At 53.4% G+C, this 25,192-nt stretch overlaps 5 protein-coding genes across 5 annotated transcripts; all 5 read left to right on the forward strand.

Annotated features, from left to right (window-relative positions):
• The first annotated feature begins 83 nt into the window (after nt 1-83).
• On the forward strand, nt 84-3,478 carry PV07_09444 (uncharacterized protein). The gene has a single exon (XM_016396704.1). The coding sequence runs from the start codon at nt 270-272 to the stop codon at nt 2,973-2,975; it is 2,706 nt and encodes a 901-aa protein (XP_016246560.1). The 5' UTR covers nt 84-269; the 3' UTR covers nt 2,976-3,478.
• Nucleotides 3,479-3,681: 203 nt separating this feature from the next.
• PV07_09445 (uncharacterized protein) lies at nt 3,682-8,343 on the forward strand. Its single transcript, XM_016396705.1, has 3 exons — nt 3,682-4,544; nt 4,597-7,267; nt 7,323-8,343. Exons 1-3 carry the CDS (start codon nt 4,416-4,418, stop codon nt 7,490-7,492), a joined length of 2,970 nt encoding a protein of 989 aa, XP_016246561.1. The 5' UTR covers nt 3,682-4,415; the 3' UTR covers nt 7,493-8,343.
• Nucleotides 8,344-9,177: 834 nt separating this feature from the next.
• PV07_09446 (uncharacterized protein) lies at nt 9,178-12,165 on the forward strand (the record flags this gene model as incomplete). The annotated part of the gene is made up of 1 exon (XM_016396706.1): nt 9,178-12,165. One exon carries the CDS (start codon nt 9,178-9,180, stop codon nt 12,163-12,165), a length of 2,988 nt encoding a protein of 995 aa, XP_016246562.1.
• Nucleotides 12,166-12,701: 536 nt separating this feature from the next.
• PV07_09447 (uncharacterized protein) lies at nt 12,702-14,362 on the forward strand (the record flags this gene model as incomplete). The annotated part of the gene is made up of 2 exons (XM_016396707.1): nt 12,702-12,895; nt 12,955-14,362. 2 exons carry the CDS (start codon nt 12,702-12,704, stop codon nt 14,360-14,362), a joined length of 1,602 nt encoding a protein of 533 aa, XP_016246563.1.
• Nucleotides 14,363-14,905: 543 nt separating this feature from the next.
• Nucleotides 14,906-16,945, forward strand: PV07_09448 (uncharacterized protein; the record flags this gene model as incomplete). The annotated part of the gene is made up of 7 exons (XM_016396708.1): nt 14,906-15,023; nt 15,089-15,175; nt 15,231-15,839; nt 15,902-16,053; nt 16,110-16,248; nt 16,353-16,767; nt 16,831-16,945. 7 exons carry the CDS (start codon nt 14,906-14,908, stop codon nt 16,943-16,945), a joined length of 1,635 nt encoding a protein of 544 aa, XP_016246564.1.
• Between the last annotated feature and the right edge of the window lie 8,247 nt (nt 16,946-25,192).

Consider the following 25,192-nt stretch of genomic DNA (forward strand, 5'->3'; position numbering starts at 1 on the left):
TGGTGCGTGCGTCACTCCGCAGGAACAAAATTCGGGAAAGAGACCAAAGTGGCCCTCTCAGCTCACCAGAATCTTGCGTTGCATGTGAACTACTTGCGCATTGTCCCAACAAGAGCCCACCTGCCCATCCCATGTCAGGATGGCTTGCGTGTCTGCAGTGCTTGCAGTTCCTCTCTTAGACTTTTCTGATCCGCCGTGAAAAGAATTCGTATGATAGACTGCGACGACTCTCCCATCCTTTTGGCGCCCGGTCGCGGCTTTGCCCTCCGATGACGCCTCAGAAGCTCACGAGAAATGAATCTGGCCGATCCACGTCTCAGGAAATCCACGACCAACATGACCTGACGCTGTCTCGCACTCCACGTCCATATCTTCTCCGGGCAGAGAGCCTGAGGCTGGCGCATTTCCAGCGCATTGACAATGGCTCCGATGTTGTCTCCAACGGCTATGTATCCTCCCCGAAACCCAGCCGTTCCGAGTCCAGCGAGAGCGGGACAGAGGCAGACGATGAGAAGGGGCCCTTTCTCAAGGGACTTCCTGCGCCGCCTCCACGTCTGCACAAGGGACTTCGAGGAACTTCGCCCGCCAATTTGACTCCCGCCCACAGCCCGCTTCCCACGCCGCCAGCCTTTGTTGAAGGGGAGGAACCACGATTCTTCGACTCGGTGCAGAAGGCAGGAAAAAAACCACAACGGACGAAAGAGCAGGCGAGAGACTACGAAGCATATAAGAAACGAAAGCGACGCGAGATCGTTCGACGATGCACGGAAACGTCGCTTCTTTGCGGCATCGGGGTGGTCGTCTGGAACAGCAGAGGGGGCTCAACAGGTCTCAAGGACTGGCTCCACGAAATCACGGCTTTCCTCTTAATCCCGCCGTTCGTCTATCTGCTCTATCCGATCAGGCTCACTATGCGTGCCTTGGCCGCAAGAAAGTCTGTTCTGCATGCCATCAGGCTGGGATTCCACATCCCCTCTCGATTTGACCCTGGCCCTCTGTTGTACCCGGTGACGCTGCCATTAATGATATCCATTTCTCTATTCCACCAGAGCATTGCATTTCTCCCAGCAGCAATCATCTGTGGGCTGTCGTCGATACCGCCAATGATTACAGCAACACCAAAGACTCCAACCCTTGGGGTGCATCTTCACTGGCTCCTTTCCATTGTACCTTTACATACCTCGAAATACCGATTATCTTCTGCCTCAGTTCCGAAGCCGTTGTCTTTGAAAATCGATCCCGGCTCTCCGTTGACCAGGGAAGACCTGGTGCTCCTATTTCCCTTGCACCAGGCCTTGATCTCAATGCTCGGATACCTTACGACTTCAAGTCTGGACGTTTCAGAACTACACCTCCTTTCCTCAGCACTGATTAACCTCTACATTTTTGCTCGGACGCCCCAGGCCGAGATTCTCAAAGCGATGATATGGCTGGGAGGTTTGAGCATTTTCATTACATGTAAGAACGTCCTGATGTGGGAAGTCGCCCTGGCACGGGTGCCCACTTGGAGGCTGTTGCGTTCACGGCGGCCTGGGGGATTGATGTCCAAATTCGATCAGTACATATGCAGCTTCCTTGTACGCAGCAGACATCAACGCGCCCAGGCAGACAGTTCCGACACTGAAGATGAGGTTCAACCCATGAATCCTATTCGGAGACTGAGACCCCGGTTGAAGCTGCAGCTGAATGGCAGAGCTTTCTCTGCCACGGGACCTGCCCAGGAGCCTGTGTCGGCCTTTGAGACGCCGCTTTCCAAGGCTACTTCACTGGATACCGCAGCTTTGTCGGCACCGATCCGAAGAAACACGTTCACCGCTTTTGATCAAGGTCGGCGCAAGCAGCAAATACCGATAGCAAAGAAGGTCAAACTAGCTCCCACTGGGCCTTCGGCGGCGTTTCTCACATTCAGCGTGGCACAAGCTCGAGTTCGAAAGTATGCGTATGCGGCGATCGCCTACCTGCTTGTGATGGGCACAATCCTGGGACCGGTTCGGATCTACGTAGGCCGACGTGCTTTGTCGAACCACGAACCCGTAGGCTGGGCGTTGGGATACTTGCTCGGTAATGTACCCGCCTTCCGACTTTGGGTGGTCAGCAACAACCTCGAACGATGGATCTGCCTCCCGGCTCGAGAAACGGACGACCCGCTGCCGTTCGGAGATGGTGTGATTGAACATGCCCGCCAACATACTCTTGGACCAGCCACCACACGCCTCATTATTTGTGCCTACTGCCTGGTGGTGCTCATGGTTGGGATAGCCGCCGTCCTCCGCCTCACCTCGGTCGTCGAAGTCGACACAAGACGCAAAGTCTTTCATGGCATCATGGTTGCCATGCTCTTGCCCACCATATTTGTGGATCCCTGTTTTATTGCGTTGGCGCTCAGCTTGATTTTGGCGATTTTTCTCCTCCTAGACCTGTTCCGGGCGTCACAACTACCTCCGATCTCCAAACCCCTGACTGTTTTCCTGGCTCCTTACGTGGATGGCCGAGATCATCGCGGGCCTGTGATTGTGTCCCATATTTTCCTGTTGATTGGATGTGCAATACCGTTATGGCTGTCGCTTGCTGCTGCGCCGCGCGTGGGCCAAGATCCTTGGGCTGGCTGGGACACCACATTGCGTGACTTGAGCATGGTGAGCGGTGTTATCTGTGTTGGAATGGGGGACGCAGCGGCCAGCTTAATCGGACGGCGTTATGGCAAGACAAAGTGGTACTGGGTCGGTGGGAAGAGCTTGGAGGGCAGCCTCGCGTTTGCGTCTGCCGTCACTTGTGGTCTCTCGGCGAGTTGGCTCTGGCTCAGATTGGGTGGCTGGGCCTCGTGGCATAACGGCGATCCATTTATGCTGACGCTGGGGAAGTGTGTGGTTGCGGGGACAGGGGCGAGCCTCCTGGAGAGCACGCTGACCGCTGCCAACGACAATGTCGTCGTTCCGGTTGGGCTCTGGCTGCTGGTGAGAGGCCTGGATATATAATCCGACGGAGCGCGGGCATCATTGCCGTGTGTAATTTGTAGCTGTGCAAGTGATCAGATACCCCCTCTGGACCATGGTTTACAGCACGCACCGGACGTACGAGGAAGTCGATGCGCGAACTTGGTGTTCGGAGACCCTTGCCATTAGTCTACCACTACGTCAGGTACGAGGAGCAGATCCGGAAGAACGAACCCACTTGGCAAAGATGGACGGACGGGCGAGTCCGATAGGGACAGGGAGTCAGGTGTTGGGAGGCGATGATTCGCCCATGGCACAGAGAGGCAAAGAAGTCCGGGGGAGAGTGGCAGAGCGAGGCAGATGGCTGCAGATGGCCGCAGATGGCAGCTCTAGCCAACGAACGAGCTCCCGCCGCCTGATCAGCGAACGAGGCGAAGCTGGGAAGATGATGGCCTTATCTCTTGCTTTCCCATATCACTCCGATTAGTCGTAGCCGGCAGCAGAGGAGTCACACGTTCGCTCCCACGCCTCCCCCCAAAGTCCGAGGGCAGGGTGGGCAGTGGACATTGGACAATGGCAGAGCAGGGGACCGCGAGCATCCACCGCCCACACCACCCACACCACGCCATACCCACGTCCAGGCTTGTCTTGTCTTGTCTTGCCGCTGGGAGCGGGCGAGTGCTGGTGCGATAGACACGGACAAGTCTCGCCTTTTTATCGCTTTATCGACGCCGAATGACTGCATGACTAACTTCCCTCTCTGCACGCTGCACGCTGCGCCCTGCCTGCCCTGCACCCTATACGACTGACTGCACTCCGGACTGCCCTTCCTCCCACCCCTTCATCTCGCTGCTTGAATTCACCGTTACTGTAGCCTACAATTATTTTTTGGTCCTTCTTCAACACCTCATCTATCCTGTATCCTATCTCTCTGGCCTTTAAGCCGCATCACGTTCTTTGTGCGTCGTGCCGGTTGTTCAGTGCTCCGCATCCCCCCAAGTCACACGTCACTCATCTTGTCCAACCACAGATTTCCCCCCAGAGTCGCGCGCCCGACAACCACCACGTCCTCGCACCACCCGCCATCCCAACCGACCAACTGAGGTCTATCTGTGCTGTTTCATCCAGACTCAACCATTGCACCTTGGGCCCCTATTTCCCCGCCGAGTCTGTGAGAGCTTCTCTGCACCGCAGTTGCGCAACCTCCCGAAATCACGCAGCCTGCCGTCCAATTGCGCCATCTCCACTCCTACGATTTGTGCCCGGTCGCCTGCTACCTGTTGACTCAAGCCATCCATTCATCGGTCGTTGTCACCTTTCCATCTCAGTCGTTCGCTTCATCCCGAGCAATCCATGGGCCACCACAACCCCTTGGACCCTTCTCTTCAACGTAGAAGATAGCCTCCGAAGCAACCTCACCTCACCTGACCATCCACCACTGGCCCTGTTGACCGAAGTAGGTGGAGGAGGCGAAGGGAGAACATGGCGTCCACAACCCCTCAATCATCCACTCCCAGGAGGTCGAGGGAGTCGGAGCGGATAGGCAGCTTTCAGCGTCATGAAGAGATTGGTCGAGGCAGTTTTGCAACGGTCTACAAGGCCATCCACACGGTTCGTCCATCCAAGCCACCACTTCTGGAAGACATACTGACAGCTTTCTTAGACCAGTTCGGGGGTCCAGAGCATCGTGGCAATCAAGTCTGTCAATATGTCCAAGTTGAACAAGAAGCTGAAGGACAACCTGACGTCGGAGATCTCGATCCTCAAAGGCCTCCATCATCCCCATATCGTAGCCCTCATCGACTGCAAAGAATCGAGTGCTCACATACATTTGGTCATGGAGTATGTTGCTCTGGGTGATCTTTCCCACTTTATCAAGAGACGAAATGAGATCAAGGACAGTGACTTGGTCGGAAACATGATGGTCAAATATCCCAACCCTCGATACGGCGGCCTTCACGAGGTGGTGGTCCGACACTTCCTAAAACAGCTCGCCAGTGCTTTGCAGTTCTTGCGAGCTAAAAATCTCATTCATCGAGATGTCAAACCCCAGAATCTCCTACTGAACCCGTCCCCTGACTACTTCGAAAAACACAAGCCACACCCCATGCCTTATAAAGTTGGCGACGACTCCCTGAATCCGGTCACCGGCATCAAATCATTACCTATGCTTAAAATTGCAGATTTTGGGTTTGCTCGGTCACTGCCCTCGACAGCCCTGGCGGAAACACTGTGTGGTTCGCCACTCTATATGGCACCAGAGATCTTACGGTACGAGAAATATGGCGCAAAAGCCGATCTTTGGTCTGTGGGAACGGTGCTTTTTGAGATGATGACGGCACGCCCTCCTTTCCGGGCTTCCAATCATGTCGAGTTACTTCGAAAGATCGAAAAGAGCGAGGACAAGATCAAGTTTGGGGATGAATACATTATCACCGAGGAGATGAAGAAGCTCATCCGGTCACTCCTTAAGAGAGATCCCGAGGAGAGACTTTCGTTTCCCGATTTCTTCAGCAACGAGATCGTGGCAGGCCCCATTCCTGGGTTGCACCCTGAGGATATGCCCCAAGATCCCGTTCAACCCCAAAACGACCGTCGGCGGAACAGTCGAACTGATCCTGTAGGGCTTGTCCGTCCAGGCTCCAGAAAGGAACCCGAAAGTCCTTATATTGATTCTTCCAAGACCACATCGGAAGAAAATATACCACGGCGATATAGTCGGCCGTTATCCGGCACAAAGGATCAAATCATCACGCAAAGAATCACAAATGAAGAGCTTCAAGCTACTCTGGCGTCACCCACCAGTCCAGCTGAATGCCGTCCTGCTCTTCATCCTCACGCCACCGCACCAGCAAGGCAAGAACTCATTCTGCGTCCCTCGTCGGCTCCAATGACCCGTCAGACAAGCACAGGCTCGCACAAATTACCCCCTTCCTCGTTGCGTGGCCAAGTCTACGATGAAGACCAGGAAGCCACCCTGCGCAAGGAACAGGAGGAAAAGGAGCGGGAGCGGGTCGCGCAGGATATTGCCTTTGAGCGAGACTACGTCCTGGTGGAGAAGAAGGCGGTGGAGGTCAACGCACTGGCAGATGAGCTTGAAGCCAGTCCACGATTGAACAGGAATTCTCTCCAGACTGCCATGTCCCCCAAGTCTGGAGCCATGGTCCGCAGAGCCACAACACAGGGCGCGCCTGGCTCGGCTACGGGCGCTCAGACGAGCGCTTCTCGTGCTGTCCAGATTGCCTCAGGGAGGAGACCAGAGTCACTTCATCAACGGCAAAACTCCTACGAACGACGATACGGCCCCAGCCCTAGCTCGGCAACTTCTGCGATATCAAAAGCTCTCAATATGGCGAGCGGCCGGCTGTTCGGAGTTGGATTCTCTCCTCCCGTGAACCTGATTCGCGGCGGCAAATCTCCCCCAATCACCTATAGCCCATTTCCTACATATCCTGGAGCACAGAGCAGCTTGGTCGTGATCGGGGATTCTAAGGGAACACCAGCCGCCGACGAAGACACGAAATATGTCCAGAATGTGGAGGAAATTGCCACGAGAAGCGACGTTGTGTATGGCTTTGCTGAGGTCAAGTATAAACAATTGATTCCTGCCGGCCCATCACACCCAGGGCTTGGTTTGCGCAACGCATCCGGGGATAACGCCACCGGGGGACCATTTGGGGCCTCTAATGAAGATCTCACCATTGAAGCAGTCGTGGTCGTCGCGGAAGAAGCCTTGGTGCTCTATGTCAAGGCATTGGCTTTGCTCGCTAAAGGCATGGACATTGCAGCACGTTGGTGGGCGCGCAAGAATCGGGCTGAGGCTACTAGCGATAATGTCACATATCGGTCCAACGCAAACTCGGCTGCTGCAGGGCAGAGGATGAACAACGTCGTGCAATGGATACGGAATCGCTTCAACGAAGTTCTCGAAAAGGCAGACCTGGTTCGTCTCAAACTCATCGATAGCCAGCGACGTTTGCCGGAAGATCATCCCAGTCATCCGAACAATATTTCGTCCACAACTGCGTCGAGCGCCGGCTTAGGGACCTCGGCAGACCAGGTGGTTGTAAGCTCTGGTATCACCGCCGAGAAGCTCATGTATGACCGAGCCTTGGAAATGAGTCGAGCCGCCGCCATCAATGAGTTGACCAATGAAGACTTGGCCGGGTGCGAAATCTCGTATGTGACAGCCATCCGGATGTTAGAAGCTGTTCTGGAGAACGATGACGACAACCTGTCCAGGAACGGCAGTGGGACTAGCGACCAAGATGAGAAAGAGGATCTGGCTCCGATCAATGGATTGGAAGCTGAGGACAGGAGGACTGTGAAAAATTGTAAGTTGTTGTTGAGTGCGTCGGACGGTTCACTTGCTAACTGTTCCTTCCTCAGTGGTAGCGAGCATTCGCCAACGGCTGACCATCATTCGGAGAAAGCTTCAAGTCATTCAGAAGCGTGCATCGGCACCGGCCGTTGCGTCTCCAACGAGAGCATCTCCTCCTATTCCACACCGTGGTAGCCACCCCAATCCAGGGACCGCCGCTACACCTCCACGATCATAACCTAATCGGGATTCACGAAATCATGAATACGTCTTTGGAGCGCTTGTTTAAAATGAACCCGGCAACGGGGCTTGCAGAGCCATCGTGACGGGGACATGGTTTGGCGTATACTTGGGCGTCTGTTTGAACTTCTCAGCCATCAGAGAGACCTCTCAACACTTGAACCTTGTGGGTGTGGTCTCTCTTGGCTTGTAATTATCCTACTTGTGTTATTTTTTTTTCCTACTCATTTCTCGTTTTCCAAATGTCCTCGGGCTGAGGCGATGGTGGCAATCATTCTTGAACAGCGTTCGGCAACACGGATGTGGCATATATTGGCGTTTTATACACTTTCCCCAAATCGAACTCGGATGAATTGAGCAAGCTCACTCGGGCTTACGTGCATGGGGCAGGAGGTGGTCGAGCTTTGATCCGTCCCAGGGAGATTTTGGACAACGGAATGGAACAAGATACCCGCTCACGACACGCAGATCACGGACGACTTGAACTTTGAAGAAAATGCGATGAAGGCTGGCGCGATGGTTCAAAGAATTTCGAACGAGTTTTATGTGGGGATGGGAACAGGCAGGGGTTTCTGTGCGGGCGTGGGTAATCTGGTCATGTGTGTATACCGGGCACTTCTGCGTTATACTCTCCACGGTGAAAGGAATCTATACGGAAAGCGGCCACGAGCATGGGCAGGATGCCCAAGTGCTCCTTGTCTATACGAACTGGTGGCATCGGCTTTTTGGTGGTGGTCATCGTGATATCACCGAGACAGAGCAACGATGGCTCCAAGCTAAGAGATCGTGATCAAAATCTTCAGTATAGAGAAAAAAAGACGCCCGTGGTTTTCCCCTCTCCAATCGTTTCATCCCCTGTTCTCAATAATGTGCCAGACAACTATGGAGAATCACCCACTTAGATAAGTGACTTCCTCAAACTTGCTGGGTGTCTTCGTTCTAGCAAGAAAGAATAGTAAAACAAATCAAGAATGCACGGAGATGTAGAGCATTTTGATGCCGGTTCTTGCGTGAGTGGGAGAGGGGAGGGTGGCGAGAGCTAATCTTGGGTACAGGATCAGGCTATCGGCCATTAAGACGCCTTCAACGTCGAGTAGGAGGTGACTGAGGCCCGCGAGGCTGAGGCCGAATTCGCGTAAGATATGCCGTGTCAGCCTCATCGAAGAAACGAATGGCCCGCCGAGTGTGTTGTGGGAGAGATCATTCTTGTGGAACTGGGGCCGTGCAGCAACAGACACGAGGATTCTGTGGTCAGCAGGACCTTGAGGATGAGGCCAGGGGATCTTGGTGCATCGGATCTGACGGGCTGCGAGTCAGATGCAGGTATTCAGGACAGAATACGGCTCGACAACGCAGGGTGTGCAGTCAAAGAGGAAGGAGAGTGAGAAACAGGAAGTCGATCACTGCAACAAAAGTCCCGCGGGAAGAATTGAACTCGCCGCACTTGCCCCATTGGACACTTGGGCCGGCTAGTCACGCTAGTATCGGCTCACCTGCGCTAATGACCAAGTAGGAAGGTATCTCAGGCGCCTTGCACCGCAGCTGGCTGGCGCACGAGACCTTCTGCCTGCCCACCCTCAACTGCGAATCCCTTCATTCCGTCCCCATTCCTTTGACTTTTTCATTCTAGACGGGGGCTGACCTTTTCTCTGTTGAGAAAGTCAGGTGGTTGAGTACAAGTAGATGCAGCCATTCTACACACGCTCTCTTTCCGGGCTTGCTGTTGAACCGCGGATCCTACCTCTGCAGCGACTACCAACACAGATCCTTCGACGGTCCTTCCAAACGCAATCTACGGACCTCCCCTACGTCAAGAACAACAGTGCCTTTCGTCCAGGCCACAAACAGCTTGCTGTGCGACCTCCAACTCTACAAACGAGGCCCTTTTCTCTTTCATCTTCGAGGCTCGGAGCTCCAAGACATCGTTCTTTGAAGCCGTTGCCTCCTCAGACTTCTGCGATTCCAACTCCCTTGCGGCCTTCAGCTTCTCCTGCAGCTAACATGTGTCGCTTCATGTCCGACTCGCCTGGTGCCGCAACCACTCAAGGCCGAATCGTGCTCCCCACAAATGTCGTCCCGAAACACTACGACGTGACCCTCGAGGTCGACTTTGAGAAGTTCGTCTTTCAGGGAACCATCGTCATTGACCTCGACATCGCAAAGGATAGCACCTCTATTTCCTTGAATACCGTGGAGCTCGAAATCCATTCCACAACCGTCCACGCAGACGGCGTCCTAATTACGTCCTCTCCGAAGCTCTCGTACGATGCGGACACACAAACAACAACCATTGACCTTGGCGAAGGCAAGTCGCTGTCCAAGGGCCAGAAGGTGCAATTGAAACATACGTATACGGGTCAATTGAATGACAAAATGGCCGGATTCTACAGGTCCAAGAGGAGAGACGGGCAGTATTTGGCAGTCACCCAGTTTGAGGCCACTGACGCCAGGCGAGCGATGCCTTGCTTTGATGAACCTGCACTCAAGGCTGAGTTTACGGTCACGTTAATTGCCGATGAGGGTATGACGTGTTTGTCGAATATGGATGTGGCTTCGACCGAGACTGTGCATTCGGACATCATCGGTGGGAAGAGGAAGGCCGTCAAATTCAATCGATCACCCAAAATGTCAACTTATTTGTTGGCGTTCATCGTTGGAGAGTTGAAGTCGATCTCTACGGACAAATTCAGGTTACCCATCAAGGTGTGGATGACCCCCGAGCAGAATGAAGAAGACGGACGATTTGCCCTCGGTGTTGCAGCCAAGACTCTGGCATTCTACGAGAAGGCGTTCCAAGCTCCCTACCCTTTGCCTAAGATGGACATGGTGGCAATCCCTGATTTTGCCGCTGGTGCAATGGAGAACTGGGGTCTGGTCACTTACCGAGTGGTGGATCTGCTCTTCGATGAGAAGTCGGCGGGTGCTGCGACCAAAGAGAGAGTGGCAGAGGTTGTGCAGCATGAACTGGCACACCAATGGTTCGGAAATCTGGTGACAATGGACTTCTGGGACGGCTTGTGGCTCAATGAAGGGTTTGCAACTTGGATGAGCTGGTACAGCTGTAATGAGTTCTACCCCGAGTGGCGGGTGTGGGAGACCTTTGTGATCGACACCTTGCAATCAGCCTTGGGATTGGATGGGCTCCGAAGTTCTCATCCGATCGAAGTACCTGTGCATCGTGCAGAGGACATCAATCAGATCTTTGACGCCATTTCCTACTCGAAGGGATCGGCTGTCCTGAGGATGATTTCGAAGTATCTCGGCGAAGACGCCTTCATTGACGGCGTGAGGAGATACATCAAGAAACATGCCTGGGGGAATACACAAACAGGCGATCTCTGGAACGCACTGGGTGAAGCGAGTGGTAAGGACGTTGCCCATGTAATGGATATCTGGACGAAGAACATTGGGTACCCGGTCGTAACAGTGACGGAAAACGAGAAGGACTCTACCATCACAGTTAAGCAGAACAGATTTTTGCGCACAGGTGACGTTAAACCGGAGGAGGATAAGGTCCTCTACCCGGTCATCCTCGGGTTAAAGACGAAGGACGGAGTGGATGAAAGCCTAATGCTCACTGAGCGGGAACAGACGTTCAACATCAAGGGAGGACTGGACTTCTACAAATTGAATGCAGACCATTCGGCCCTCTACAGGACGAGCTACACGCCACAGAGACTCGCGAAGCTTGGTGAAGCAGCGAAGAAGGGCCTGCTTTCGGTTGAAGATCGAGCCGGTATGATCGCTGATGCTGGTGCCCTTGCTGCTAGTGGATACGGCAAGACATCAGGTATTTTGAGCCTTCTGCAATCGTTCAACACCGAGACACAGTTTGTGGTGTGGAACGAGATTCTCAGTCGGATCAACGCCGTCAGGAATACCTGGATCTTTGAGGATGAGCCGATTAAGGATGCACTCAAGGCCTTCCAGCTGAATCTGACATCTGCAAAGGCCCACGAGCTAGGATGGGAGTTTTCTGAAAATGAAGACCACATCTTAAGCCAGTTCAAGAGCCTGATGTTTGGCTCTGCTGGCCTTGCAGGGGATGCGAAGATCCAAGCTGCCGCAAAGGAGATGTTTGGGAAGTTCATGAAGGGTGACTATTCTGCGATTCATCCCAACCTCCGGTCATCGGTATTTGCGATGGCATTAAGAGACGGAGGAGAGAAGGAATGGGATGCGCTGGTGGCAAGGTATCACTCTGCGCCGACCTCGGACGAGAAGAATACTTGTCTGCGGACTCTTGGGCGAGCAAAAGATCCAGAACTGATCAAGAAGACGCTCGAGTTTGCATTGAGCGGACAGGTCAAGATGCAAGACATCTACATGCCTATCGGCGGCCTGGGAACTACTTCGGAAGGCATCGAGAAAAGATGGGAGTGGATGTGCGCCAACTGGGATGAGCTCGTGGAGAAGCTACCTCCCAGCATGACCATGTTGAGCAGTGTCGTTAGCATCTGTGCTGCGGGCTTCACGTCTGATGCACAGTTGAAGAAGGTTCAAGATTTCTTCGAAGGCAAGGACAAGAAGGGATTCGATCGCAGCTTGCAGCAGAGCATGGACAGTATCCAGGCGAAGGCGAACTGGCTGAAGAGGGACGGCGAGGATGTGCAGAAGTGGCTGAAAAGCAGTGGGTATCTGAAAGAAGGGGTGGTGAGCGGGAAGCTGTAGCTGCGACCGGAAGGAGAATGGTTGTGTGCTGATTCTCTCGCTGAGGGCGGCTGTATTAGTAGTAGATGATACACATACGCATAGATTGCTTACGGCTAGAGAGGTAGCTAGGCGAAACAGCTCTCGTGACCAAGTACTGGAGACCGTACAAATACGTCCTCGTTGGAGTGGACAGGCTCAGCCTCGGCGAAGAATGGACTGACGAGGCTGAGGCGGTGAGGGGAAAATGCACGGCAAGTGGTGCCACCGACTGCAGTGGCTCGATTCGGATGGATTTATCCAGGAAGCCAGCCTCCACCAATCACAATGACTGCGTACCTGGCACGGCCAATTGTCCAAATTAATTTTCTGGTCGCCATCTGCTAAATACTCGGCTGCGCTGCCATACGGTCTCGACACTCTCAACACTCTCCTTATCGCGTCACGACAACCACATTCGTTCCCGCGCTCTGTCGTTCCGCCTCAGTCTTCCGACAACCTCACCACTCTACGCCTCTCTCCCAAGGCTCTGTCACTCTGCGCAACTGAGAACAACAATGGGTCTGCTCGCGGCCCTCTCACAGTCGGCCGAGCGCCTCCTTGGTTCTCTACCGACCTGGCAACTCGGCCTCCTCGGCTTTACCGCCTTCCTTGTGCTCTCCGTGACATGGAATGTTGCGAGACAACTGTTTTTTAAAGATAAGAATGCGCCGCCGGAAGTGTGGAGTTGGTTTCCCGTGATCGGAAACACGTACGTTCTGCTCAAGAAGGAGGCTATTTTCGATTGACTGACGGTGGATCGACCTTTAGGATATGGTACGGCATGGACCCTTTCGACTTCTTCTTCACATGCAAAGCGAAATACGGCGACGTCTTCACCTTCATCCTGCTCGGGCGACGAGTCACCGTCTGTTTGGGAACCAAGGGCAACGAATTCATTTTGAATGGCAAACTGAAGGACGTGAATGCTGAGGAGATATACACCGGATTGACTACACCGGTGTTTGGAGAGGGCGTGGTGTACGACTGCCCCAACTCAAAATTGATGGAACAAAAGAAATTTGTGAAATTCGGCCTCACAATGGAGGCATTTCAATCCTACGTCGACTTGATCGCGAGTGAGACCAAGTCATTCGTGGAGAAGGGCAACCCCTTCCGGTCTCATTCTGGGAAAATCGACGTTGCTCCCGCAATGGCTGAATTGACAATCTACACGGCGTCACGATCGCTCCAGGGCCCTGAAGTGCGGGCCAAATTCGACTCGACTTTCGCCGACCTGTACCATGACTTGGATATGGGGTTTTCGCCCATCAACTTCATGCTCTCGTGGGCACCTCTCCCGCATAATCGCAAGCGAGATATTGCACAGAGAAAGATGGCCGACACGTACATGGAGATTATCAAGCAACGACGAGCTGCTGGTGGCAAACGAGAGAAGGGAGATCAAGACATGATTTGGAATTTGATGGGCTGCGTCTACAAGGACGGCACACCTGTTCCGGACAGAGAAGTGGCGCATATGATGATTGCGCTTTTGATGGCGGGCCAGCACTCATCTTCCTCGACTTCGGCCTGGATTCTATTGAGACTGGCGACGAGACCAGATATCCAAGAGGAGTTGTTGGAGGAGCAGAAACGCGTACTGGGGGAGGACCTACCAACCTTGACGTACGACAACCTCCAGAAACTCAGCCTCAATGCCAAAGTTGTCAAGGAGACGCTGAGATTACATGCTCCAATCCACAGCATTCTTCGCAAGGTCAAGTCACCGATGACGATCGTGGCAGATACGCCGACCTCGACAAAGACTTATCGGATACCCACCACCCATACCCTCCTCTCCGCGCCCGGTGTGACCTCGCGAGAATCCGAGTTCTTCCCTGAACCCATGAAATGGGAACCACATCGCTGGGACGAAGGCCATCCCCTTGCGTACACACGAATGGGCCTGGACAAAGAAGAATTCGAAGACTATGGATACGGCATGGTCAGTAAGGGAGCTTCTTCACCTTATCTTCCGTTTGGCGCGGGCCGACATAGGTGTATTGGCGAGCAATTCGCCTATGTACAGCTAGGGGCCGTGCTCGCGACGATGGTGAGGTTGGTGAAATTTCAGCAGATTGAGGGCACGGAGTTAGTGCCCACAGACTACTCGAGTTTGTTTTCGAGGCCAATGGCGCCGGCTGTGGTGGAATTTGAGAAGAGGGAGAAGGCATGAGAGAGGAGTTGGACGACGACCTTGCAGTTGATGATACTCTCAGGGCGAAAGGATTGTACATACAAGAATAGACCGCTGGAAAACCAAAGGGAACTCGGCCTACAACGGGCACAGTCAGGTCAGGGCTGCCATAGAAGCCAGGTAATAAGGCGTTGAGCATAGCCTGACACGTGGATAGAAGTCAACCGACATAGATGCCTCGGTGGCCACCACGACGCTGTTGAGGATCTCCTAACATAATTCTATATTGTGGCGTCTTGGCTCTCCGCTCCGCGCCACAGTTCGGTGTTGGGTTGTGGCGCCGAGCCTGGATCCGAGCCAATCAAAATGGACACATTCTCGGACCTCGCCCGAGTCACTCGGCGCAGTGAAGAATGGTAGAGGCCGACCATGGCGGCATGACTGGGCTGGTGCCGAGCTACATGTGGTACGGCCTCCCTGGCGCTTGGGGGAATTCCAGGGTTCGAGAGAACCCCGCTGAATATCACAGTGGGCATTTGAATCTGCTACACTTGACTTTTCGCAGAGCCGACCACTGCCATTATGCTATCCACGATTTCGCAACAACCTATTCTGCTCCTGCTGCCACCCTTGGTGATTTTGGCAGCCTGCCTGCTGAAGCTAGTCTCCTTGACATCGCGGTGGAAGGGCGCGCCGCCTGGTAAGTGGCATGAGGAGAATGTTGTTTGTCTGGGCGGCTTGGAATTTGCTCACGATGCTTTGGAGGCCCGCCCACGAGACCGTTCATTGGAAATCTTCATCAAATTCCTAAAAGGGATCTCCATCTGCAGTATCAGCGATGGGGTGAACAGTGTGGGTAGACGCCTAGACAGAATCGGCCGTTTACTCACTCGTTGACGTATCCAAGACGGCCCGATCTTCTCGTTGAAACTGGGTTCCCAGAGCGTTGTGGTCCTCACAAGTGGCGAACTCATCAAAAGAATCGTCGACAAGCGGAGTGGCAACTACGCCGATCGGCCCAAACTCTACATGCAAGACATCTGGGAGGGCTCGAGAATCATCATGAGAGGATACGATTCCTTGTGGAAGGTCGAACGCAAGCTGTACCATCAATTTCTGAACATCAACAAGGCAGCGCGTTATGTCCCATACCAAGACCTGGAAACAAAGCAAATGCTGGTCGACTTACTGTCGGAGCCCCTGGACTTTGAAAATCTTATCTCGCGTACGACATTGAGCATTGCGACGAGCATGGTGTATGGATTTCGCGTGCTCGATCCACGGAGCGAGGTTATGCAGGAGTTATTCACCAACACCCATGGCTTCTTCGTGATGGTGAACAGGAGCAAGCTTTTGGACTGGTATCCCCAGCTGAGACCCTTCGTGCAAGTCTTGCCCACATGGTTGTACCCGATGGCGAGAAGAGCTAAGCAGGTCTTCTACCGTGAGAGGGCCCAGTTCCGGCAGTTGTACGAGGCCGCAAAGCGTGCCGCCCAACTCGACAACTCTCTTCCCAGTAAGTCCAGCACCGAAGTTCCGAATATCATTCGTGGCCATCGCGCTGAGGCTCCCCTACAGGCTTTTCGGCCGACATCAGCCAGGCGAAAGAGTCCTGGAAAGGCACCGAGAACGGAGCTCTTCTCACGGACCATGCGGCTTCGTATATTTCGGGAATCGCGATGGAAGGCGGGGCAGACACCACAAGTAATACCCTTGCCGGCTTGATAAAGGTAAAGATTTTGTTGCATCCGAAACCGCCTGGAACCACTAGTTGACAAGGTACAAGGCCATGATGCTCTTCCCCTCCGTCCAAGAAGCTGCTCAGCACGAGTTGGATACTGTTGTTGGCCCTGACAGGCTGCCAACTATGGAAGATTTCGAATCTCTCCCTTACATTCGCCAAGTCACGAAAGAAACATTAAGATGTATGATGAGTGTCTACCGGCTTCATTGAGTACCCTTCTGTGACATTATGCGTTTCCTTTCTCCGCTGTTGTTGTACAATGCTCACCATAGGTACCTTACCCAGGGCTTCCGACTGCGATCAGCGGTGCTATTCCCCACGCAGCCCTCGAGAATGACGAAGTGGATGGCTATAAGATCCCAGCCGGCTCGACGGTCGTGTTGGCAGTGTGGTCTGCAAACAACGATCCCAGCCTGTTCCCGAACCCTCGCGAGTTCGACCCCACCAGGCACAGGGGAGACGTGTCTTTTCATGAGTCTGCCTCTGCACCCGACTATAGAGACCGTGACAACTGGACCTTCGGCGCAGGAAGGCGAATCTGTCCCGGTATCCATGTCGCAGAAAAGACATTGTTCTTGGCCACGGCTCGTCTGCTATGGGCGTTCAAAATCTCAAAGGCCACCGACGACCACGGCCGAGAAATCGAGGTTGACAGGGACGAGGTCACCCAGTCTATAGCCGCTCGTCCGGTGCCATTCCCGTACGTATATTCACATTTGACTCGTTGCACGCATTTACTGAGATTCTGATCGGATTGGTGTAGATGTCTCCTGACCCCTCGGAGCGACAAGTGCGCGGACATTGCTCGAGCCGAATGGGAAGAGTCGAAAAAGCTGCTGAATGAAGATGGGAACTACAAGCAGAGTGTACTTGACTGAAACATGTGATGAGAAAGGACCTGGTTCAATAAATGTCATCTATGGTACCTATGCTTACCGAGATAGCGTGTGTCAGGGCATGCTGTCCATGCAAAATGGACAAAGTAGATACCACGCCATATCATTACTTCCCATCAAAGTCCGGGCGAATGGCGTAGCTATAAAGCTATTCCAATAACGTGCCAAAACAATAGATGTCGCGACAGCTAATCGCCCTACGATTCTAGCCCAGTTTTAGGGCACCCCTGTAGCTGGCTTGATGTATATCAACTTGACTTCAGCGTCCTCGGGAACGGCGACCTGTATGGTAATGGCTACTGCTACACTCAAAGGGAACAAAACTCCTCGCTGATCGACCTATATCACATCTCTTCTCAGAGCCAGCCCTCCGTCACAGGGTATAACCGCGCCGTGAATGAAGCTCGCCATCTCACTGCACAGGAACATCAGGAGCCAGGCCACGTCCGCCGGCATCCCCAAGCGACGGACCGGCGTGATCGCGGCCAGCCGGGGAGGCGCGTCGGGCGGGCTCGTGAGCCGGAACAGCTCCGTGTCGATCATGCCGGGGCACACGACGTTGATGCGGACCCCCTGCGGGCCGTAGTCCTGCGCGTCGGCTTTGGCGAAGCCGATGATCGAGTGCTTCGACGCGCAGTACGCCGACATGCCGCTGGACGCGTTCAGGCCCGCGAGGGACGAGACGGAGACGATGCTGCCCCGCGTGCCGCTGCCTTCCAGGGGTGCCTGCTTGGTCATCTGGCGGATCTCGGCTTGGTGGCAGAGCCATGTCTTGGAGAAGGGGGGAGAATGAGTTAGAGAAGGAGTTGGAAGAGGACGAGAAAGTACGACCGATCGTGGCGAGGATTGTATCTGGTAGATATAGATCCTCCGGGAAGGAAATGGAAACACAAACTCACCCCGTATTCGTTGATGTGGACGACCCTGTCATAGGTCTCCACGTCGAGTTCCGCGATGCCTTTCCTCTGAGGCACCACGCCCGCGATATTCAGCGCGTAGTCCACCCTGCCAAACAGCGAGACACAGGAATCGACCATCTTCCTCACGGAGGCTTCGTCGGCAATGTCGGTGCGCTGGATTTCCACTCTGGCATCCGGGTTAGCCTGCTGAATCTGCCTCTTGGTCTCTTCGAGACCCTTGAGGTCAATATCCGCCAGGAAAAGAGACCGGCATCCCCCTTGAGCAATGGTCACGGCGCTCCCTCTGCCGATGCCTGAGAGGTATAGACTTAGCAGGCTTTAGAGTCTCTCTGGGCGTTCTCATGCGAAGCAACGTACCTGAGGCTGCACCGGTGATCAGGCAAACTCCGGGCAGAGTGAGTGACATTTTGACCCTTGTTCGCCGTCAGGTGCGGAGTTAGATAGTAGAAGCCTGTCTTTTCTTCGACGTCTCTGGCAAGTTCTCCTTTTGCACTTTCGCCTCGTCGAAGTTCTCCACGATCGCAATTAGAGGCGATCCCAATCGGAAAAAGGAAAGACACCGGGCAAACCTCCAATCGTGGCGGCCCCGAGCCCGGCCTGAGCCCGCCTCCTTGATTCGCAGCCGAGAACCCGACACCGAGGCCGTGCGACTTCCACACATATACGCGCCACAGGGTTCAGAGTCGACGACAACACCCCAAGAAGCCAGGATGAGCCTCGAGATCCCTGACCATTGAACGATATACCCTGTCCATCCACCTCGTCTCTTCTCCTTGATGTTACCGTTCTCGGGCGTTGCGGTGGTGATTGGGGCTGGTTCAGGTACTGTGGCTTTCTGGACAACACCATCAAGCGAAAGATCAACGAGCCGGTGCTGACAAGTGCAGGGGACGGTAGGGCAGTAGCTCACCTGCTCGTCAAGAGCGGCTGCACGAAGCTGGTCCTCGGAGATTTGGACGAGATTGGTCTTGCACAGGTGGTGAAGGAATGCCACGCCCTGGGACACTCTGATGTCGAAATCCTAAGCAGGAAATGCGACACGAGAGTTCCCGACGAGGTGGATGGATTGATCACATCCGCGGTCGGGAAATTTGGGAAAATCGACTACTGCGCCAACTGCGAAAGACCGGACGGGTTCGAGGGCAAGACGTTGGATGTTCCGCTGCCTACTTTCACGGCGGCCGGCGAACGCTGGCAGCGAGGGGTACGTGCCCCCCCCTCTGATCTCGATCTTACAGGATTGTTTCAATTCCTCCCAGCAGTCTAACTGGAGATCGACATGACAGGTCTGGCTGTCGATGCGAGCCGAGGTGCGTCAATTCCTGGCTCAAAAGGAAACCCAACAACGGGGCACCGCGAGTATCGTGAATGTCTCGGCCGCGCACGGGCTGGCTAGCGATCCGGGCTTTCCCAGCTACGGTGCTGCGGCGCACGGTATTGTGGGCATGACCAGGGCCACCGCGCTCGACTATCTGCAGGACGGGATTCGAATCAACTGCGTTTGTCCCGGGCCCTCTGCTCCGTCTACGGCAGGCGCCGAACAGGATGATAGCAGTGCTCGGCGACGTTCTCTGCCACTTTGCCCTCTTGGACGTGATATCACGGCAGAGGAAGTGGCCCAGGCGGTGGTCTTCCTGCTTGGGGAAGCAGCCAGTGGAATCACCGGGATCGAGTTGCCAGTGGATGGCGGCTGGAGTCTTAGACACCATTGAAACCCGTGAAGGAAGTTGATATACACAGGCATAGCCGAGTCTCGTTTTGGTGTTTTGGGACGTGAGTTTCTCTGGTACTTTCCAGCCATCTACGCCTTAATTATTACTATCAGGTTCATGTCCAGCAGGCGAGGAAAATCGACTTTAATCCAAGACGTAATGATAGAATTCTCTCACGCTCGAGACGGGACTAGGACTTGATGAATGATCGAGCGGGAGCCCGTGTTGCAATACAAGAATTCGATCTTCTAAGAAACTAGATACTCGCTTACAACCTCGTAGTTGACTGAGAAGTTTCCCGCTTGTAAAGATCTCGTAGGTGCCTCTTGAGGTACTTCCCACTGGCTGTCTTTGGCAGGGCTTGCACAAAGACGATGCCGCCTGCCAGTTGTTTATATTTGGCAAGGCGTTCTGCGATGTACTGTTTGACCTTTTCTTCATCCAATGCTTCGGCATCTTGTCCCGATTGTCGCACAATGTATGCTCGGGGAAGCTCTCCATCTACCGGATTTGGGGACGGTACTCCAATCACAGCGGCATCACATATCAACGGGTGTGACATCAGCACACCTTCGAGCTCGGGCGGTGCGACCTGAAAGCCTCGAACTTTGATCAACTCCTGTACTCGCCGTGGATGTTAGAAGCTAGTTAATACAAGGCTGGAACCCCAAAGGTTGTAATACCTTTTTCCTATCTACGATATACCACTTTTTCGTCGTCTCGTCACAATACGCCACGTCGCCAGTGTGGAACCAGTCGCCGGAGAAGGATAATGAATTTGCTTCGGGATTGTCAAGGTATCCTTTAATCACCGTTGGGCCACAGATCAATATTTCTCCCGCTTTGTTGTAAGCCCGAACCTCCTGTCCGTCATTATCCACGAGCCGGTTCGAGATGTCAGTTCAATGGATTTTACAGCCTTGGAGGCCGGATTCTGGACTCACTTAACCTCGAGGTTCGGCAGGAAGTAGCCTACACTTCCATCACTGTCGACCTCTGGCCATGGGTGATGAGCCCCAATGCAGCTGATCTCAGTCATTCCATAGCACGGGTTGATACAGCCTTCCGGGTGCATCAGAGCCGTAAATCTCTGTTGAGACAACAGGTCGATTTTGGCACCCCCTGTCATGCCCGACCGCAAGCTCCTCAGTGAGTATTTCCTGACCAATGGAGACTGCAGTATCGACACGATGATCGGTGGCACCACAAACAATTCTGTCACCTCGTATATCTCGGTGAAGCGAAGGAAATCCTCAAGCTGGAACCTTGGCATCACGTAGGCGATGTGGCCTGAGCGCAGCGGGGTGATGTGTCCGATTATAGCCATGGCCGCGTGGAAGAAGGGGAGACAGAGGATTCGCTTCACCTGGAGGCCGTTTAATGTGAGAGACTCAAGATCATGAGGAACTCACTGACTCTGTATGGCTTCTGCACTTGCTCTTGCAGGAGGGTATGCTGGGCGACGAGATTGTGGTGCGAGAGGCAGGCAGCTTTGGGGAGGCCCGTGGTGCCTGAGCTGAACAGGATACAGGCAGGAGTGGACTGTGCTACGGACTTGTCGTCAAATCGTACCCAGTCTTGCTCTCCATGTCGTAGCAAGGTTTGCCATGATGTCGAAGAAAAGTTCCCTTGTGACAGCGAGTCAAGTTTGAGCACGTTGGACTCGGTTATTCCGCAAGATCTGGCCGCCGACAGGATACCATCGTACAGGGACGGCTGTGCTATGATCAACCTCACCTTGGACGCCTTCAGATGATGTTGCAGTTCGTAGTCGGTGTAGCCAGGATTCGTCCCAGTCCATGTAAATCCTGCCCCGATGGCAGCCAGACAAATGCAGGAATAATACAGCTGTCCTTGGAGCTCAGCGGACGGTAACTTAGCAGAGAGTTGGTGGGCTTGGGGCTTTACATCATTGAAACTGTGCACACAAATGCAATCGCCCTTCTCCAGCGACCTTGAGCGGAGCCCGGCTATGAGGCGTCGTATCAAGCGCCTCGCCTGCCTCGAGCTGAGGGAACGATTTGGGTCTCCGGGATCAACGTAGATCTGGAAAATCGTGAGATCAAGCAGACTGGAGCTGAGTTCGACTCACCGGTTCATCTTGCGGGTATCTGGGTTCGTCGAAAATCCAGGACAGGAGGTCCTTGGTTGGAACGTGCACGGTTTTCCTAGGCTTGAAAAATGCTTCTTGGTCGGTTTCCATGTTTCTCAGGCTCTCCGAATGCAAAAGATTGGTCACCGAACGGTTAGACCTTAAGTCTGCTGCTTTGATTCTCTATTACTGAATTGAATGATATGAGATGTGTGTCTCTCCAGGACGTAGATCCACACGGCGAGCTGTCCGCCGAAGAACGACAGATGTATTATGCGTCACCTACCCGTGGTCGACCTCGGACGCAAATCTATTTGCCTAGCACCCTGATCTGTTATAAGTCCGCCAGAGACTGGACCCGTGTTTTATATGAGCCTCGCGGGAATGGTCGGCGGACTCCAAATGGCGAAAACGACACAAGCCTCTGGTTGGCTTGAGGGGTCCTCGGGCCGATTGCACCCACTGATCACCGAGGATTCAAGGCCTCGATAGACCAGCATAGGTAGCGTGCTCATAGAGCATGCTTTATGGAATGCTGTTGATGGGCAAGGGATACTGCCGATCCTGGCTAACCCAAAGCTACAGAGGGCGTTTCAGTCTTCCGATACAAGTTCCATAATACGGTTACGAGCTCATTGATCTAGCACACCGGCTTCCTGTAGTCTACCGCCATAGATAATCTGTTCTTGACTCTTTTGAGTTCTCTACTGGACTTGGGGAGCTATGTCCGTTAGTTTTGAAGAAGGCTCTTCTTCCCTAGCAAATATGGCAAAATCGTGAATATTCAAGCATCATATTTGTGGTGAAACAATGTGATTGCAATGATCAGCTTGGTTACCGGTTATGACTATGGCAAGGGCACGGATTCAGTTCTCAGAATGCCCAGTCTGTCTCGCAATAAGGTCGTTCGGCAGCCAAGAATGACACCCTTGCTCATACACGCTGGCATTCTAGCAAACAGAGTGTGTTTTGGCATCCGCGACTATAACTTCATGCTCCGAATACAGTTGCTCTTGGTTTGAGAGTTTGCCCATAGAAATGTTATCGAGAGGTGCCAGATCTTCGACGACGATGTCCCCAAAAGCCTTGCTGACCTGCTCCAGAGTGAGTCCCTTGGTCTGTACCTCATTTAGCATTTCACCGCCATTTTGGCCATAATTAATATCTCACCTCCGGAAAAAAGATCAGAACGACGAGTACCATCACGGTCGTAAAGCAAATGAACACGAGATAGAATTTCCTATGCTTGTCCTCAGTTTCCGGCTGGATCTCGATTGAAGAGGCCCGTTGGGAAGCACCGACCATTTAATATTCTCAAAAGCTATCGCAGCAGCACCAGTCAGGATTGCCGACCACAGCTGGACGGCCGACAACGACGCACCCACTCCCGATGCTCTCCAGGCGGCAGGGAAGATTTCCGCAGTGTACACAAACGACGGACATTCAACTCCTGCGGCAAAACTTCGAGTGCGTCAGAATGGAGCTTCTCAATGGCACGGGCTGTACTTACAAGCATACAAAGAGGAAAATGAAAAAGGTGCCAGCGGAATTCGCTGAGGTATTGTCAGTACCGGAATATAGTGCGCTCAAGACCGCCGACAGGACAAGGCAGAGCAAGCAGCCCAAAAGTCCAATCACTGTAAAGTTGGTCAACGCCTTTCAAATCAAGTGCTGGGGGAGATATTTATTACCAAGCTGGTGAACGCGGCCAATCTTATCGGTAAGTATGCCACCAAATAAATTGAAGATCATCAGGAGAACGGTCCAGACGCCGGCTAAAATGCCTTGAAGGAATGGACTGAAACCCAACCTTCCATATATGACAGATGAGTATGCTGATATGGTCAACCTACAATGTCGATCTCTGTGCAGAAGTTGCATTCACTTACTCAGAATCACAATAGAGCCGCTGGACTGCGAGGCTGTATTCACCAAGAATCCAAAGATGAAACGCTTTCGCATGTGTGGATCTGTGAGGCCTTCCCAAAAAGATCGCTGGCGCTCAGATTCAAGATCGAGCTGAGCCTTGATATTCTGGAATTCGTGGTGTGCGTACGAGTTGGAGGGGTCTGCTCTATCCCGATGAAGTCGTACGATAGTCTTCTCGGCTTTCTCAACATAGCCAGCCAAGTACACTAAGTAAGTCAGAGTAGGGTTAGAACCTAGAACGAGCCAGGCACTGCTAAGGGAGAAGGTCACTTACGCCAACGAGGGCTCTCTGGCAAGAAAGGCACAATGAATAGCATCGCCAGAGGCGAGATACACTGCAGGGCGAGCGGAACCCGCCAGCCTGCCTGGCCAGTTGTGTGGAAAAATGCAACACCGATCCACTGCGCAACGGTGAAGCCTGCTCCGACGACACCTGCATGAAGTCCAACCAAAAAGCCTCTATTGTGTGCAGGGGCAACTTCAGCTTGGTATAGCGGGCAGCCAGGAAGGAAGTGGCCAATTCCTATCCCGGTCACGATACGTGCCACACACATCATGGCGCTGTGGACCGTGCCAGCTTGAAGTGCTCCGCCTACAATAACAAAGACAGATCCTACCCCGAGAGGGATGCGCCGGCCGAACCTGGAGGAAGAGAGTGGGTAGAGACAACATCCGATGAAGCCGCCCACGTAGAGCAAGGCGCTAAAAGCTGCAATAAGGCTGTTTGTGTGAGATGCACCGGGGCCTTGGAGGTCGAGGCCCAGATATTCGTAAAATGCGGCGTGGCCATATATGTTCGCCAGGATAGATGCGCAGTAGCCGTAGCTGAAGCTACCCATTGTGACGGCTAGCACCACCTGGACATAATCAGTTTTCACACCACTATGGAAAAATGACCAACGGGTGTGTTAAATGTACCAGGATATTGTAGGCTGATGTGATCTCGCCCATCGTCAATAACCGCAACTAATGAACAGCCCTTCAGTATCTGCGAACAAGGAACAAGGCTGAATGTCAGCAGCGATAATGTACGTAGTAATACTCGGTGAGTTGCATATCAGGTGCAGGAGGTGAGACGATGGCGCAGGGTTATCAAGTAAACCCCAGATTCGGCTGTGTCCTCCACGAATGGCCCTCGGCTCCGACTTTGTGCTATGCTTCATGGGGGAGATTTGAAGCTGGAGTGTGGCGGACTCCATATCATGGGTTCATTTGCTACCTTCCTCGGCCGTGTAAATGTCAATGCTTGCAGTAATTCTTCCATATATCCTCTCCGAGTATGCTTTTGTGGCGCTTACCCAGGGTGGTCGGAGCGAGAGGCTTGAAATTTTATATGGTTTTCAGCTATATATCACCGAATTCTATCGCTACCATTCGCTTTGGCAGCACAAAGGTTGGTTGCCCATGGAATATATGTCCCAGCAACAGAGCCCGGGAGATCACTCTCGGTGAGGAATTTGTATCAGGCTTTAGCTTTAATGAATTCGATACTCGCTTTATTGTGCTCTGCCACCGATAATAAGGACCCATCGCTCTTGTCCCTCATTTGCCCGCGGATGGTCGCGAGCCGCGAGCC

This window comes from Cladophialophora immunda (genome assembly GCF_000835495.1).
Source record: "Cladophialophora immunda strain CBS 83496 unplaced genomic scaffold supercont1.5, whole genome shotgun sequence".
In the NCBI taxonomy this organism is placed as follows: domain Eukaryota; kingdom Fungi; phylum Ascomycota; class Eurotiomycetes; order Chaetothyriales; family Herpotrichiellaceae; genus Cladophialophora; species Cladophialophora immunda.